Source organism: Ambystoma mexicanum, chromosome 9 (genome assembly GCF_040938575.1).
Source record: "Ambystoma mexicanum isolate Mex_15411 chromosome 9, UKY_AmexF1_1, whole genome shotgun sequence".
Lineage (NCBI taxonomy): Eukaryota > Metazoa > Chordata > Amphibia > Caudata > Ambystomatidae > Ambystoma > Ambystoma mexicanum.
Genome location: NC_090931.1, coordinates 1,430,752,576 through 1,430,770,329, shown reverse-complemented (window position 1 = coordinate 1,430,770,329; position 17,754 = coordinate 1,430,752,576). Strand labels below are relative to the sequence as shown.

Below are 17,754 nucleotides of genomic sequence, written 5' to 3'. Positions count from 1 at the left end.
ATGCACTACCTCAACAAAAAGGGCGGGGGCAGGTTCTCCTCACGGGAATTTCCTCCAGAAGGAACCTTGGGGGACGCGTTCGTAGTTGAGTGGTCCTTCCCAGTGCTGTACACGTTTCCTCCAGTCCCTGTCATTCTGCAAGTGCTGCAGAGGTTACGGAGGTTCGGTTCCCGAATGATCCTCATTGCTCCGGCATGGGCCAGGAGAGCGTGGTACCCGGATCTTTCCGACATGTCCATCTGCCCTCCACGCCGTCTTCCCTATCAAGACGATCTGCTCTCACAGGAGGTTGGGGTTCTCCATCCAGAGGTCAAGTCTCTCAACCTTCATTCTTGGTTTCTGAAAGGTTGAGGTGTAAGGATTGGGACCTCCCTGAAGAGGTGCTGGAGGTGTTGCTTTTGTCCAGAAGGCCCGCAACAAAGTCCCTGTTGTGGTTACTTTCACTCGCAGAGTGAGTGAGTTGCAGGCACTTTCCACCAAGCCACCTTTCACGTTGTTCCGTAAGGACAGGGTTGTCCTTAGGGTTCGTCCTCCTTTTCTTCTGAAGGTTGTGTCGGAATTTCATTTGAGCCAGAAGGTTATTCTTCCGGCATTTTATCCTCCTCCACATCCTGGTAAGGAAGAGAAGAGGCTCCATAGGTTGGATCCTAGGAGAGCTTTAAGTGTCTACATCTCATGCATGTCCCGGGTCAGAGTGGACGATCAGTTATTTGTAGGATACGCTGGAAGGCGTTTAGGTCACGCTGTTACTAAGCAGACCTTGTCCAGATGGATTATCTTGACAATCTCTGAATATTACCGTTCGGTGGGTACGCACACTCTGGTAGGCTTGCGGGCCCATTCTACTAGGGGTGTGGCTGCCTCTACTGCTCTGCAAAGGGGTGTTCCCAATTCGTAACATTTGTGAAGCAGCTACATGGGTCTCTGTCCATACTTTTGTAAAACACTACTCCTTGGATTCTATCCATGGGCAAGATTTGGCCTTTGGCAAGGCGACCCTCTATTCTGCAATTTAATTGGGCATTCTAAAATTCTAAATTCTTTTCCCACCTCCATACGTTGGTACTGCTTTGGGAGTCTGCCATAGATGTGGAATATGTCGGAGGACACAATCCCTTAGAAGAAGTTACTTTCTTACCTGGTAACATTCTTTCAATGGGATGTTCCTCCGACGTATTCCACATCGCACCCTCCCAGCCTGCCCCTCTACAGAATTTCTTATGCGATTGCAGCTTACGTTTCCGCAAGGCTTTCTGTAGTCATACTGGCAGAAGTTTGGAGCCACACATTCTGGGGAAAAAAACTACTACTGAGGCTACAGGTATTGTGCGTCCTACTTAAAACATCCGGTGACGTTGGCTTGATGGAGGCCCTCGAGGGGCAGCGTATCGACGGCATGGACGCAGATGCCAAAAACATTTCCGAAGCAGCACAGCTGTGGTGATTACCTGTCATAGATGTGGAATATGCCAGAGGAACAACCCATTGAAAGAACGTTACCAGGTAAGAAAGTAACTTGTTCTTTCCATCAACAAGGAGGGCGACACACACTCCTCCCCTTGCGGATCTTGTCATGGAAATTTGGGCTGGGCCATCCAGTATATCGTTTGGCTCCAGGCGCCAGGCTCCACACATACCAGGTCACCTCAATGTGACTGCAAATTAACTTAGGCACCAGTCGGAATTGGTTACGAGTGTGAGATGAACAGCAATATCATCTCCAACTTTTCCAGCAATTAGGCACGCCAGAGGTGGTCCTCTTTGCAGCTCGTGGGCCAACATGAAAGCTTATGCTTTCCCCCTCATTGCCTCCTACCTATTGGTCGCTCTGTAAACACATCGGACCGTGGCCAAGGCAGCTACATGGGCTTTCCCACAAGCTTTTGTGAAACATTACTGCTTAGACCTCAGCTCCAGGGCTGATGCTCAGTTCAGGCAAGCTGTTCTCAAAACCTCTTTCATGAAAGGATTTCCATTCACCTGTTCTCTAAGGAGTGCTTGGTAATCTCCCAAAATTATGGAGGAAAGGGGACGGAATGTAGGAGTATTACAAAGTCACTCGCCATAGTGACTACCTTTAGTCCATAGTCCCCTTTCCTCCATATGCCCGCTGTCCCCTCTAATAATTATCCGCTATTATTGCTTAAATGGTCTTAGACCTGGCAATAGAAAAGGACTGAAGGGCGATGCGTGGGGCGGAGCTAAGGATGGCGGGTACCCTGTGTAAAGAGGACACATTTTCAATTTGATGCTTTTTACGAAAGTGCTCAGGTCCCGTCCCTCACGATGGAATGTCCCAAAAGTATGGAGGAAAGGGAGCTATGGACTAGGAGTAAGGTAGTCACTACAGTGAGGTCCTTTGTTAGGACCTTTCCACAAAGAAATGGCGAAAAGACTGGGGCCATTTTGACAAAAATGACACCGTTGGGGGGGCTTTACTGCAGCTGCAAATGCAGCCCGCTGTAAATGCACACCACAGTAGTTAAAATTAAACCACTGCCACCAGCCATTCAGTGAGGAAAGGGTAACAAAGAATTTTACATGAGAAGCTAGGTAAAGGGGATACTAAGTAACCCCTCCAGCAACCTATTGTAAGATAGTGTGCTAGGTCTAGAAAGTTACAATTGTAAGTAAAGTCAATGTCACTTTACTGCTCTTGGAAAGGGTAATTTATCCAAGAAAAGGTATTTAAACCGCTGGAAAATGGGAAAGACTTCCCTGTGCCACTGCACTGAAGGTGCTGTGACACACTGTAAAAGATGCCCATGGAGTTTGTCAGACTCCACAACCAAAAGAAAGAGTTCAAAATCACAAAGTACATGAGAGAGTGGGGGGGGGGGGGAAGGGTCTCGCTCTCTCCAGGTAAATAATAAAGTCCTCAAAATCCAGCAAAGTTGCTGGGGTTCTCTAAGGTGGAGGGAATTTGCACATTTCTGAGACTTCTCCCTAGCAGTCCTTGCAGGGCTTTTGTAGGCGAATTTGGAGCTTCAGCACAGCAGCAGGGCTTCAGCGGGCAAACCAACAGTCTAGGATTTGCAGCAGGCGTCTCTTCCAAGTTCTTCGGATTCCTTCGTCCAGTGGTCGACTGTGCCTTCCAAGCCAAAAAGCCTCGCCTTTTATGCAGGTTTCTCCCATTCATTCCAGCCTAGCTGTCAATCACACAGCAGGGTGGCTGTCCTTGCTGGACAGCCAGCAGGCCAATCACCATTGGGTGCATCCTGTAACTAAGGTGATTAAGCACATGGAATGTCGGGCACCTCCCTTACTTCCTGCCCCTGCCGGACATACTGGAGCCAGAAGCGGGCTTCACTCGTGAATCCCGCCAAAGACCAAACGAACGGTGACCAAACCTGGTTTGGCGTGCAGAGTAAATCTCAAGAAGGACCTTTCCAACAAGAAATGGCGAAAAGAGACTGAGGCCATTTTGACAGTGGCCACCATGGGTGCCTTACTGCAGCAGTGAATGCAGCCCGCGGTCACAACCCACAATGGTAGTAAAAGGGAAACCACTGCCACCAGCCATTAATTGTAGAAAGGGTAACACAAAAATGTTACATGAGAAACTAGACAAAGGGGATACTAAGTAACCCCTCCAGCACCCTATGGTAAGATTGTTGGCCAGCTTTAAAAGCCTGTTTGATTGTCCAACACTGGTCATTGTTGCAGTGTGCATATTTGTGACTGCTACCCTGTTCTTGGTTCTTATGCTTGGTGTCTAGTTCCTTATTTCTTGCTCCTGGATCCCTGATTAATTTAGCATGGTTTTTTCTACCTGGATTCCCTTTGTCTACCTCTGTTTTGCTGTCACAACTTTCTAGTACTTTCTATTACTTGCCTTGTCCTGTGTGGCCCGGTTTGTGTTCTTCATTCCTTTGACCTTGCCCTGTTCTGCAGTGTAACCATGATCCTTTAGAACCTCTCGTTGAGAGATTTCCTTATCTGTACCATTTTATTTTCCTTCCCTGGGTGAGCAGGGGGGGGCGGGGGGGGGGGGCTGGAGTGAGTGAGAAGGGGCGTTTGGCATTTATTTCATTTTCCATGCTTCTCGACTTTCTCTTGGAGTCTTTCTGCTTTTCTCTTGTACTACTTTGTTCCCTATTAATTTTTAGGTGTGATGTGCGGTTGTGTCCAGTTCGTGTGAATACCCACTTTCTCCTACCTATTTTGTGAGCACTATAGCTACTTGCCTTGGTCAGGAGTCATATGTATTAGGTTATCCGCCCTTTGCGGTTCTAACTTTTCTGGGTCCCTGTTTGATCAGCAGGGTTCATGGACTTTGCTGGCATTACAGGGGCGTGTCTCATCCTCGTGAGTATCGTCTTTAAGTTACCTTACACAATATCAAGGGTGTTGGCTCACGGAACCGGACATTGTTTGTCCTGTATGTGGGTTTATCGCAGACAGTACCTGTAACACTACCCAGAGCCTTTCTCTTGCCTGATGGTAATCAGTGAAGTTCTGGTCAAACATTCTCCCCAGGGCTTTCCCTTTCATGGTTGTATTGGGAGTGAGTTTGCTAAGAACGTTCCTTCAAGTATTTAACTTTGAGACTCAAACTGCCTGTTTGATTTGCCAACCCTTGCTCAGATTCATAAAATACTCCTGTCCTGCATTGGGACCCTGCTACTCTAGGGCACAAAACTGCATCTTTTTCAAGTAGGGAATGCCTTTTTAAGGTGTAGTGCTTTATTTAATAAGGTTATGCATGGTGTTTCGAACGCCTTTCTTTTCTGCCAATTAGTTATTTAACTTGGGTAATACTTACTGGTTTTTGTTCACTGGCTTTGCTATAGTACAGTTGCTCCTATTTGAACAGTTGTTCAAAGGTGAAGTGTTGATGCTCTTAACCACTGTACATCAAAAAGAAATGTATATATAATTTTTAGTGTAACACCTCTGATTTTAATTGTTAGTTCATCTAAGCCCTAAATGAAGAACTATTGTTATATTTTCTGTCTAACAGGTGTTAAGTGCTTTCTATGTGATTAACTGAACCCTTCCTCACTCTCACATGCTCCGATGTCCATGCCTTGCTGCTCACTCACTCTCCAGATAGTTTGGCTAGACATTAGTGTCTGCCTTCTCAAGTACTCTCGCCGCTCCTTGCCCTCCCTGTGCTTACTCACTTCCGCTTTCTCTCTTCTTGCTGCACTTGCATGGAATTCTTTTCCCCCGGACATGTGAGAAACAGCCCACACAGATTTGTTCAAAACCAAACTAAAAGGCAACCTCCTGGCCTCCAAATGACCCTCTTAGCCGATCTCACATCTGCCTTCTAGGTAACATTTTTCCTTTGCCTCTAACCTACCTCTGTCCCTCACTTCCTCTGCCTCCGCTCTAGCACTTCACCCATTCTGGGCCCATCCCGAGCACAGCTGGCTATCAGCCGACGTTCACTTAGAAAATATCCAATGTTGGTGGTTCTTTATGTATTGTCCTTGATGACTGTTCCATTTACTCCCTCCACATCCTGGCCAGAATGTCCCTTAAACTCGCCCCATTGTAAGAAGTGCACTGCTTCCTGTCAAATCGGATTTCTTATCTAGTGTACGCTCTTTTGTGATCAAGACTATTGTGCCTTGTATATAAAAATACAAAAATGTACTTTACCTGTTCACCAGAATAAGATGGCTTCCCACCCCCTTTTCTTTAAAATGCTATAGGGCTCCCTCGACAAGTGGTAGCATTTATAAAATATGCTGATGGAATCACTATTATAGACATTTGATTTTAATCAATCATTTTTCACCAGGCTGTTTCCTATTAAATGTGAATCAAGCTTCACAGTACGTTACTGCAAGTGCATAACTGTTAAATCTTATATAACGTGTATATTTGAAGTATGCACATTTATTCATGCATAGGCTTCAAGACGGAGCAAGACAGAGATTCAGAAACCTTCTGGGAACACGGAGCCAGCATATGATGGAATGAGTGAGGAGGAGTTACTTGCTACTGTCTTGGAGATGAGCAAGAGGGAAACCTCGCTGTCTATGGGGCATGATGAAGAGTATAAACCTACGAGTAGCCCTGACACTGGCTTTGGTGAGGATGAGGTGCAGGATATTGCAGATCATGCCGAGTCACTGGAGGCTGAAAAGCCCAAGTCTGGGTCTGAACAAGGTAATTGCAGGAAAGTAACTTGGTATTGAACTAATTGTTTTTTTTTAAAATCTGGGCACAGTACTCTCTGTAGTTAAATGTTAGGCAAGATTGTGTGCAGTACCCTTTTGGAGACTACAGCAACCTTGACCTCCACGCAATAGGAACCCAACCTTTGGTATAAGCCTGTACTATACAGGCTGGTAGTGTGGCTGAGCAGCCAGGCTGATCTCAAGAGTTGTCAATGTGAGTAGTAGTGTCTTTACACAGAGGTCTACAGTGACCAGAATTCAAACTTAGACTCAAGGTTTCTTGATTAAACAATTTAAGTCATTTCAATAACCCTTATTCAGAAGGGGCAATTATAAGTAACACTCAAATGCACTTCCAAATACACCCTCTTAGTTTCTCTAAATCAGCAAGTAACCATCTGGATGGCACACAGATTACTACTACACCTTGGGGTGACTTAAATAACTAGGACACTGTACACATTAATATATCACTGGTACATTTAGAGCAATACTGAGTTTGGTGTCAAAGAACAAAGGGTTTGGGAATAAAATAAAGGTTAAACCAATATTCTGAAGCAGGGAAGTACTTTTTAACTCGCCAATGCAAAGTAAATGGTAAAGCACAAAATCGGAGGTAAGAGTCTTTCAGGAAGCGAGGCTAACAATGTTTTAGAAGTCTTTGTAGAAAATGTAGAATCAATGTAGGGCCACAAGCGCAGAGGCTTGTGAGGGGCAAAGCTGCATGCAACTCTGCAAAAGCAACCGGAACAAGTAAGGCTACACAAGAGCTAAGGCCCCTTAGTTTTACAGTACCTTTGGTTTGAAATAAAGGTTCCAGCTGGCCTCTGTTCCTGCGTAGCTCTGCAGATCCTCTTGTTCCTGGGCCTCAGTCGTGGGGACAAGAGGGAGGACGTCTGGGGACAAGAGGGAGGACGTCTGGGGACAGTTTGGAGTGATGGGAGTCGGTGGTCTGTGAGGTCTTATTCTAGGGGAATTTCAAACTGTCAGAGGGGCAGTGTGCCGAGGGGCGACCCATAGAGGCAGGGCTCCATGCAGTATATCGGGCACTGTGAGTGTAAGGGACATCAGCAGCTGCATTGAAGCGGGGTGCACCCCATCGTGCAGTAGATTGCAGCGGGTGGTGCAGGTCTTTGGGGTTGGAGTAATTGCTCTTGAGTGCAAGAGTAAGAGGAAGGCCCTAGATTTTTGGGTGCTCGGTGCCAGAGCCATAAAGGGTCTGTCTTGAATGGATATTTATTTTAACCACAGGATGTGCATCGAGAATGCGCTCGAGCTCGGCCTGACTTCATTATCAATGGCTGGCCAGAGGGGCTTCGGCTGGCTCGGGGCTCTGTGTAGTAGCATTTGGGCATGGTAAAGTCAAATAGGCACCAGTGGTGTTGTGCTACTCATTCAGTCTTTTGCAACTGATGCGCCTGATATTTACACAGAATTATCTTCAATGAGGCCTCTGGATACGTTCAAGAAAGTGTTAGCAAATCAGTTGTGAAAGAGTAAAGTATAGAGCATGTTGCTAGCGGTGCTGTCTGACTTTTTCCCTCATTGATTTATTTTGGATTACCGTTTGGGGAAAAGAGCTCAATTCCAACCATGTGTAGAGGAATGGTGAACCGGGAAAAAAGCATTGGCTTAGAACCTTTGTACCTTGAGTAAAATGGGGCGAGACCACCAGAATTCCATATTTCAGAGGATTTGTGGTTTTTGTGGGCAAAAAACAATGTCTGTTGGCAGGTCTCTCCAGCTAGATGATCATAAATGTTTCTAGAGAAGTAGTGGTGAAAAAGGAACTTGTTTGCATGTGTGTGTGGTGCTGTAAATACATCAGTGTTTTGGTCGGAGGTTCTGTCAGCTCAAACAATCAAATTGTGGCAGCATGCCAACATATTAACTTTTGGTTTTGAACTGTGATCAGAAGTAAAGCCAGTAGCCTGCCATCCACTGAGCGGTTATTGTTTGCAATCCTAGCTAAATTGTCCTCCAGTGTCTTATTTTGGAGTTGTACATGAAATTGTCTGGTTTCACGTAGATCCATTGTGGCATGGCATTATTCTGCTTCTTAGCAAGGAACTTCTTGCTCTTGAACATCTTGAGGGAGGACATGGTTTGTTTGTTCATTTGTTATGCGCACCAGACTCGGAAGTAAAAGGGCGCAGCAATATGGAGATGCAAAGCTTACAAAGTTGCAACATGAGCACAGGATACAATATTTACATACTTACAGGATATGCACAAAGTACAAAAATAATGGCAATGAATAAAAATGGCCTATATAATTACAGAAATAAACAATAAGCACTGTACAAAAATATATAATTTCAAAGTAAGGCCCTTCGTGTGTCACTTAGGCTCGCAAGTAGACTGGATAGCACATTGTCTTCGAAAGTGGCGCCGTACTAAATTATTAATGCAAGGTGAGCGGTCTCTTCAGAGATGGGGAAGTACACAACAGATACAGGGAACTAGGGGTTAGTAGCGCTGTTTTTTATTACATTTTTTCTAAAATGTAAGTAGGGTTGGTCAGCTCTCAAATCTTGGGGTAGGGAGTTCCAGAATTTAGCGGCTTTTACAGTAAAGCTATTGCCACCGACCGTAGTAAGCTTGTATTTAGGTATGGTCAGACAATTAGCCTTCCCAGGTCTGGTAGGTCTGAGCAAAGAAGTTCTCTGGAGTTTATAAGGTAGCTGGGGGCTGCGTTATTGAGGGCTTTGTAGCTCAAGGAGAGGGTTTTTAGTTGGATTTTTTTGGATGTAGATAACCATTTATGCTGGCGCACACAGATGTGTTTTTTTTATTTTTTTTTTTTATTTATGCCTAGAGCTGCTCTTAGGGCATTGTTCTGTAGTGTTTGGAGCTTTTTATTAGCACCACTGTATAGGGCATTACAGTAGTCAATTCTGGAGAGTATTAGGGCTCTGGCCAGGATCAGACAACTGTCAGAGGAATGGCTTGCCAGCTCTGAGTAGCTTGCAGGTGTAAGCAGTAGAGGAGGTAAGGAACACGTTACTTACCTGTAACTGTTGTTCTCCAGCATGGGTCTGGCATGGATTCACATGCTCATGAATATTCCCGGTCGTCAGGCTGGGAATCCTCGGTAAAGAAAAAATCGGTATCAGTTTCGTTTCTGATCTGTCTTTCGTAGTAGTAACCAATCACTGATCTCTGCGTCATACTGACCACAGCCAATGACTGCCCTCTACCTAAGCCCCGCCTCTGGCAGCCATCTTCAGATTTGGTAGCACGTGAAGTTGGCAGTATGACCAAGTGAAGAGCCGCAGAGGGGTAGGCGGGAGGGTTCGCATGTGAATCCATGCCAGACCCATGCTGGAGAACAGTTACAGGTAAGTAACTTGTTCCTTCTCCAGCATGGGGTCTGGCATGGATTCACATGCTCATGAATAAAAAATACATAGCAGTACACACATGCACAACCACGGGAGGTGGCAAAGGCTCAACATTAAGCATTACATCAAACTCTACATTAAGCAATTCTTACCTCCTCACCAGGCTCACCTTAGGCGAACAGATTGCGCAGCACTGCTTGGCCGTCCCTGGACTCCTCCCTGGAATCCCGGTCGACGCAGTAGAATTTCGTGAAGGTGTGTGTCGACCTCCACGTAGCAGCCCTGCAGATGTCCACCAAGGGCACACCAGATAGGAACGCCGTGGTTGCTGCGATCGCTCTGGTGGAATGGGCTCTCGGACGGCCAGGCAGTGGTCGGTTTGCCAACCGATGACAGTACATGATACAGCCGGAGAGCCACCTGGAAATGGAAGCCTTTGAGAGAGCCTTCCCCTGATTGACAGGTCCAAAGTTCACAAAGTTGTGACGACGTCCGAAAACACATTGTGCGGTCCACGTAAAACTTCAGCGCTCTAGCTACATCCAGCGAGTGCAAAGTCCTTTCGGCCGGCGACGAAGGCGACGGGAAGAAAACAGGCAACACCAAGGGTTCGTTGAGGTGGAATTCCGACGGCACCTTGGGCATGAAGGAGGGGTGTGTCCTGAGCACTACCCTCGTGTCGTGAAAAGTCAAGTACGGGGGCTTCAGGAAAGGGCCTGGATCTCTCCCACTCTTCGTGCGGAGGTGATGGCCACAAGAAACGCTGTTTTCCACGACAAGAACTTCAACGGAGCCGAGTGCAGAGGCTCGAACGGAGGTCCCATGAGCTTGGTCAGCACCACGTTGAGCTCCCACGCCGGGGCCGGAGCCTTCACCGGCGGGAACGATCTGAACAGTCCCTTCATGAATTCTTTCACCAGACGAGACCACAAAGACGTCCGCCCCGTGGTTCTGGTGTATCGGGAGATCGCAGCAAGATGAATCTTGATGGACGCGTGCGCCAGTCCAGCCTTGGCCAGCGTCAGAAGGTACGGCAGTACCTGGGGAGCCGTAATCCGTAGAGGGTTAATCTTCTGTGCGTGGCACCAGACAGAGAACCTCTTCCATTTGTGTCCATAGCATTTAAGAGTTGAGGCTGCCCTGGCCTTTGCAAGAACCTCTGCAGTCGGCCGGTATGTCGTATCCTCCAAACTAACGCTGCAGGAGCCAGGCCTGCAAGTTCAGCGACTTCGGGTCGTGTTGGAGGATGGCGCCTCCTTCCCTGGAGATAAGATCCGCGTCCACTGGCAGCTTGATTGACGGGGACGTTGACAAGTCCAGAAGGTCCGGGAACCATATCTGCCTCGGCCACGCAGGTGCGACGAGGATCATCTTGCACCGTGACCTCTTGAGCTGGTTGATGAGCCGGATCAGCAATGGCAATGGAGGGAACGCGTATAGAAACAGGCCCTCCGAGGGGAACGAGAAAGCATCGCCCATGCTCCTCGGCTGGGGAAACCTGCTGGCGAACCTCCGGCACTTGGAGTTCGTCTCCGTCGCGAACAGATCGATCTGGGGTGTGCCCCACCGTCGGAAGAGGCGGTCCACTAGATCCTGTCGTAGTTCCCACTCGTGGCACGAGCGCAGCTCTCTGCTGAGCGAGTCGGCGATGGTGTTTTTTATCCCTGCCAGATGAAACAGCACCAGAAACATCCTTTGGGCGACGGCCCAATGCCACAGATCCTGCGCCTCCTTGGACAGGGCTGGGGACCTGGTTCCGCCCTGCTTCCTGATGTAGAACATGGTGGTGGTGTTGTCGGTGAAGATCCTCACCACCTTGCCCTTGAGGGACGGCAGAAAGGACCTGAGGGCCCAAAACACTGCACGGAGCTCCAGGACGTTGATATGGAGGGACTTCTCCGTCGGAAGCCAAAGAACTCTCGCGTGCAGATTTTCGGTGTGCGCTCCCCACCCTTCTAGGGAGGCATCCGTGGTCACTGTCTTCTGGTGGCCGGGGGTCTGGAAGTCCATGCCCGCCGTCAGATGCGCGCGGGTGCCCCACCACCAGATCGCACGTCGGAAACTCTCGAGTGTGACCCACTCCTCAAAGCTGCCAGTCGTCTGGATCCAGCGTGCGTCCAGGAACTCCTGCAACAGGCGCATCCGGAGCCTGCACAGGCGGATGAGGTAAATGCAAGAAGACATCATTCCGAGGAGGGACTTGATGGACCTCACCCTGGCCGCGTCCGCGACCAGCATCCGCTGCACCTTGCCCAAGATGGCCCTCGTCCTTTCCTCCGACGGAGAGGCCAGAAGCGACACTGTGTCGAGCTTCGCTCCCAGAAACAGTGCGTCTTGCGCGGGCACCAGGTGGGACTTGGCGTAGTTTATGGAGAATCCCAGGTCCGTGAGTAGTTGGACGGTCCTTGCCGTGTGCTCCACGGCGAGCTCCTTCGTCTTTGCTCGGATGAGCCAGTCGTCCAGGTAGGGGTAGACGTGGATCCCCTCTTGGCGCAGCTGCGCCGCCACCGGTGTGAGGCACTTGGTGAACACCCTGGGTGCCGACCTCAATCCGAAGGGAAGGGCTCTGAACTGGTAATGACGCCCCTGGACCACGAACCTGAGAAACTTTCGGTGTCCCTTTAGGATGGGAATATGGAAGTAGGCATCCTCCAAATCCAACGACGACAGGAAATCGCCCTCCTCCAGTGGACCCAGGACGTGTTGGAGGGTGACCATCCGGAACTTCTGTGCCTTGATGAATTTGTTCAGTCGTCGCAGGTCCAGGATGGGGCGCCATCCTCCCGTCTTCTTCTTGACGAGGAAGTATCTTGAGTAAACTCCGGAGCCCCGAAGCCTCTTTGGGACGAGCTCGATGGCGCCCTTCTTGAGCATCGCCTTTACCTCCAAGAGAAGTTGAGGGACTTTATGTTCTTTCCTGGCCACACGGGCTACGCGGGCACTTCTTTAGAAACTCGAGCGCGTGACCTTGAGCTAGGGCGTCCAGCACCCAACGGTCGGTGGAGATGAACTCCCACACGCTGACGAAGCTCGCCAGCCGGCCTCCCACCGGCCGGTTCAGTCCTGCTTCGACGAGGCTTTGCCGATAGGACCTCATTGGCGACGACGGCGGGGTCCGCCTGACTTGCCTCGTCCCCTGTAAGCTTCCTGTGACGACGAACGGGCCGCTTGACGGTAGGTGGAAAATCCGCCGCTGGAACCTTTGGAGGCACCCTGTTTGCCTCTGCCGCTCCGAAAGGGCGGGCGCCGCTGCTGTAGAGCCCCAAGAGCCCGGGCCATCTCCATGTCCGCCTTGATGGCTTGAAGGGAATCGTCCACTGTCTTACCAAACAGGTTGCTTCCGTCGAACGGCATGTCCAAGACTCTGGTCTGCACGTCCTGACGGAAGTCAGTAGCCTTGAGCCATCCACGCCGCCTAAGGCACACCCCGTTGCCCAACTGGCGAAAACCAGTGTCCGCGATGTCCGTCGCAATCGTAATGGCGTGGTCCGACGCCACCTCTCCTTCCTGTAAGATCTCTAGGGCTTCCGCCCTCTTGTCTGGTAGGAAGTCCAGCAGGGGGGCCAGCTTGTACCACAGCTCCCTATCGTAGCCCGCTACGATAGCCAAGGCATTGGCCGCCTTAATCGTCGTCGCTGCCGACGAGATGACTCTGCGTCCCATAGTGTCTAATTTCTTTCCCTCGCTGTCGAGGCCGCCCCCCCCCACCCCCCCGCTTTCTACCTGGCCGCCGCGGAGACGACAGAGTCCGGGGTCGGCTGTGCCCGAAGGCACAAGGGGGCCGCGTCTGGGACCCAGTACTTCTTCTCGTACCGATCCCTTCTAGCCGGCGTCGTGGATGGGTTCTTGAGGAGGGCGAGGCCCTCATCCCAAATATCGTCAAGTAGAGGTACAGCGAGGACCGTCTTCCTCTTGGCCTCGCGCCGTTGATAAAGGAAACCTTCCTTCTCTTCCGGGCAGAGCTGGAAAAGCTTGGATGCCCTGGCGATCATGGAGTGAAACGATCCAATCCCGTCGGGCGGGGAAGCCCGGGTGGGAGGTGACGACGGGAGATCCTCGTCGTAAACCTCGTCTGTACCCGTCGCGGCTTTGTCAGTCCCCGTATCATCCCCACGTGTCGTGGACGGGGAGGAGGGCTGAACAGGGCGCGATGGCTGAAAAGGAGGTGGAGGATGAATCCTTCTCTTAGGGGGAGGGCTCCCAGAAGGGCCTGGCTCTGGGTCCCCCGTCGGGAGCGGTTCCTCCGTTGGTGGTAACGGCAGTCTCGTCCTTATCTCTGAGCATAAGGACTGTATAGCCAACAGAATGGCCGCCGAGTTGTCTTGCGGCACTGGTTGAGGGGAGTCCGACGGGCGGACAGGAGCCCCGTCGGCACCCTCGACATTCTCGTCTCCTACGTCGGGGTCCCTCCCGACGGGCTGGTCGTCTTCCACGCCAACGCCGTGGCTTAAGACTTCGATCAGCTCCTCCTCAGAGGTTGAGGCTGAATCCACGACGACCTCCTGCCCCCCCTTTTTCTTCGCCGTTGGAGGTTTCACGGGGGTCCTGTCGATGGGCATGAAAGAGGACTCCCTCCGCGGTGGCAGGGAGACTCTGTTCCCCGAGATCGCCACCACTGGTGTAGCCTCCACAGGCTGAGCCAGGACCGCCGCGACTGTCTCGATGGAGGCCTTGGCCGGATAGATCAAGGCATTCACCACTGTAGGTGCGCTCACCGCCTTCTACTTGAGGGGGGTGGGGGGGAGGGTCACCGCCTCGCTCCCCCTCCGATCGGGCCTTCGAGCTCGACCGGGGTCTCTCCAGGAGCTTCGCCGGATGCTCGGCCTTCCTCTTACCCGAGCCAGAGCGTTGGCTCGTGGTTGATGCCGCCGGGGAGGATGTGCCCTGCCTGGCGCCCGTAGAGCCCGACCGTTGAGCGCTCCCGGTGCCAGCGGACTCGCAGTGCTTGGCCTTCTGTTGGACCCCCGTCGCCGGGGCGCCCTCAAAGGTCTTAGAAGACCGCTCGGACTTCTTCTCGCCTGACGGGCTCTTTCCTGCCAGCCAGTTGGCGAGACGTTGATGGCGGTCCTTCATGGTCCGCTCCGACATATTGCCGCAAAACGCACAGTCCTTCTCCACGTGCGCCTTGTCCTCATGTAGGCAGTAAAGGCAAAGGGAGTGTTCGTCCTCCTTAAAGACATTCTGAAACTGGCCTCCAGGGCAGGCCCTGAACAGCTTTCCGGGCGTCGAGCTTCCCTTCTCCTGGGCCATGTCCGAGATGGGCCTGAGAAACTTCTGGAATCCTCCAAAAGCGTGGCTCGACGAAATGTTCACCCTTGAGGGGCGTAGAAGAATCCGACACGGGTCCCCGTTGATCGGATGAAGAACGGTGGAGCTTGAGGCTCTTTTGACCGAAAAATGTTTTTGAGAAAAAAAACGTGAAAATAGCACTAACGCTCGAGAGCCATAGCACGAGGATCCCAACACTTGAACCTGTGGTAAAAATCTGAAGATGGCTGCCAGAGGCGGGGCTTAGGTAGAGGGTAGTCATTGGCTGTGGTCAGTATGACGCAGAGATCAGTGATTGGTTACTACTATGAAAGACAGATCAGAAACGAAACTGATACTGATTTTTTTCTTTACCGAGGATTCCCAGCCTGACGACGGGGAATATTCAGGAGCATGTGAATCCATGCCAGACCCCATGCTGGAGAAGGGATTTAATCTGTTTCTCAAAGGATAATGTGGAATCCAAGTAGAATCCAAGGGTTTTTACATCAAGATTTTAATGGTGTTCCCGTCAATATTAAGAGGAAAATTCTTGGCCTAGTTTTTTGATGTTGGCCTATGAGCCCAGAATTATTAGCTCCGTCTTATCGTTCAAGCACAGGCCATGAGTAGCCATCCATGCTTGGATGATGCGGTAAACTTTATTCACTAAACCAGTGTCTGTAATGTAATACCCAGAAAGTGAGAGGAGAATCAGAGTATCTGCGTAATTAGTATAGATGATACCCAGATGGTCCAGATAATCAAACAGTGGCTTAGTGAAGATATTGTAGAGGGTTGGCGAGACGCAGGAGCCTTGAGGAACACCGCATAGGATGGGTGTTGGGTCAGCGGCTGCCGACGGGGAGAAGACTCTCTCATAGTTCTCTCGCTCAGGAAGGACTCAATCCATTTGATGGCTCCAGAGGAGAAATGGGCCGCAAAGTCAAGGTGTCGACATAGGACCTTGTGATTGACCAGATCAAATGCGCCAGAGAGATAAAGTAGGAGCAAGAGTACTGTCCTCCCTTGGTCTCTCTGCTCGTCTATTTGTGACTTTAGGTCGATTAAGGCGGTCTCTGTTCCGTGTAATGGCCGGAAACCAGATTCTGTTGCCTAGGAGTTTGTGCAGTTCAAGGTGTTTTTGAATTTGGATATAGGCAGCTTTATCCAATATTTGGAGTAGAAATGGGACCGTGGTGACTGGTCGGTAATTGGTGGGAATAAGAGGATCTAATGTCTGTTTTTGTGAGGAGGGCGAGCACCAAGATTGTTTAAGGTTAGCAGGGATGGTACCTGTGACAAATGAGGCATTTATCAGTTTTGTAATGAATGGGGATAGTTCTCTAGCAGCATCTTTTATTAATTATGCTGGGCAGATATCACCTTTGCAGTTTGAAGGATTCAATGAAAGGATGATTTTTTCTACCTCCAAGGTGGACACTTTTGAAAAATGGAAAGTAGTATTGTGCACCGGTGGTGAGGCATTAGGCAAAAGGGTATTAGGTGAATGCTGTAAGTTCAGTACTTTTTTTTTTTGGTTGAAGTTTATTTTGGAGGGTTAAATTTATTGGCTAGGGCATGTTGGATGTCTGTGCACCAGGATTTGTCCTTCGTGCAGACGTCGGGTACAGCAATTGGGGACTCTAGTTCCTTGAGTATGGAAAAAAGTTCTTTCATGCTAGAATTAGAGTTGGCAAAACGCTCATCGTAGGAATTTCGTTTTGCCTGGCAAATTTCCTTCTTATACTGTGAGGAAAGTGAGGTTAATTTAGCTTTTGTTCTCGCTGGTGGGGCATAGTCTCAAATTGGTTTCACTTTTATTCTTTAAGATGCAGAGGTCTTTAAGTTGAGGTGTGGACCATTTGTTTAAGTGGGCTAATGGTTTACTAGGTCTGAGTTTGACAGGAGCTATTTTGTCCAGTTTGGTGATCATAATATTAAATTCCTGAACGAGGATACTTGGATCAAGATTTTCTGGCAGTGCATCGTGGGTGGGTAGGGATAACTTTCTCTACAGTGATGCTTTTTTTGCTTCTAGTTGAGCATGGTGGCGCTAAAGGCTGAGCCATTGGAGTGGGTCTTATGGTAGATAGGTGGAATGATACTAGAAAGTGGTCTGTCCACGATAACGGCAGGATGGAAGAGATGGTAGCTGAACAGTTGAGGTCCACTATCCAGTCCAGTATTCTCCCTTTTAGGTGGGTAGGTTCATTTACTTTTTGGGAAAGGCCTAGTGCGTTGATTGTGTTAACTATATCTGTTGCATTTTTATCCTTTTAGGTCATTAAAGCCTAGGTTAAAGTCTCCTAATAGGATTAGTCGCGAGGTAGGCTTATGATTTTTCAAGATTGTTATGCAGATCTTCCTCAAAGGAACTAAGAGGGCTAGGCGGTCTATATATTAGGTGGATTGTAAGTGATTGTGAGTTATTTATCTGAAATTTTGCAGTAAGAACTTCACATGATTGAGACAGATGTGTGGGTGCTAGTCTAAGTCCCAGAGCAGTTTTAGAAATAATGGCAATACCACCACCACGGGCCTTGTCTCAGTCTTGTCTAACTATAGTATAGCCATCAGGGATAGCTAGCATAAGTGTAGGTCCTGCTGCATCATGGAGCCTTGTTTCCGTAATTGCAAGGAAGTCCAAGTTGCCTTCAGAGATTAGGTCGGCAATGTCAGTAGCATGGGCAACAAACGATCTTACATTGAGAAGCCCTCCTTTGAGGGGCGGGGATATCAGATGCTTTGTTGAGTAGGATAAGTTTCTCAGAATTATTATATTGCGGTGAGACCATTCCTCTCACCACAATAGCAGATTGAAATCTAACTCTAAGGGGAGCAGGGGGTCATTGAACTCAAGGGGGGGGGGGGAAACCTGAATACACAAGTGAACTGTTTCAGATCACGTAATCAATTTCTTTCGTGAAGTGTGGATGAAGCTCAACAGAAATCGAACCTGATATCACCCACAAAATATATCTCTATAGTGAAATCATTAATATCAGTTATAGGCAAGGGGCATGCTA

The 17,754-nt window shown here is 49.4% G+C and overlaps 1 protein-coding gene across 3 annotated transcripts in view; it reads left to right on the top strand.

Moving 5' to 3' along the window:
- USP37 (ubiquitin specific peptidase 37) overlaps positions 1-17,754 on the top strand; it is a 724,569-nt gene that overhangs the window by 457,127 nt on the left and 249,688 nt on the right. For all 3 annotated transcript variants that reach the window (XM_069616844.1, XM_069616843.1, XM_069616845.1), the window contains one exon: positions 5,865-6,123. In XM_069616844.1, coding sequence (XP_069472945.1) covers positions 5,865-6,123 — 259 coding nt within the window. The remainder of the gene's footprint in view (positions 1-5,864; positions 6,124-17,754) is intronic.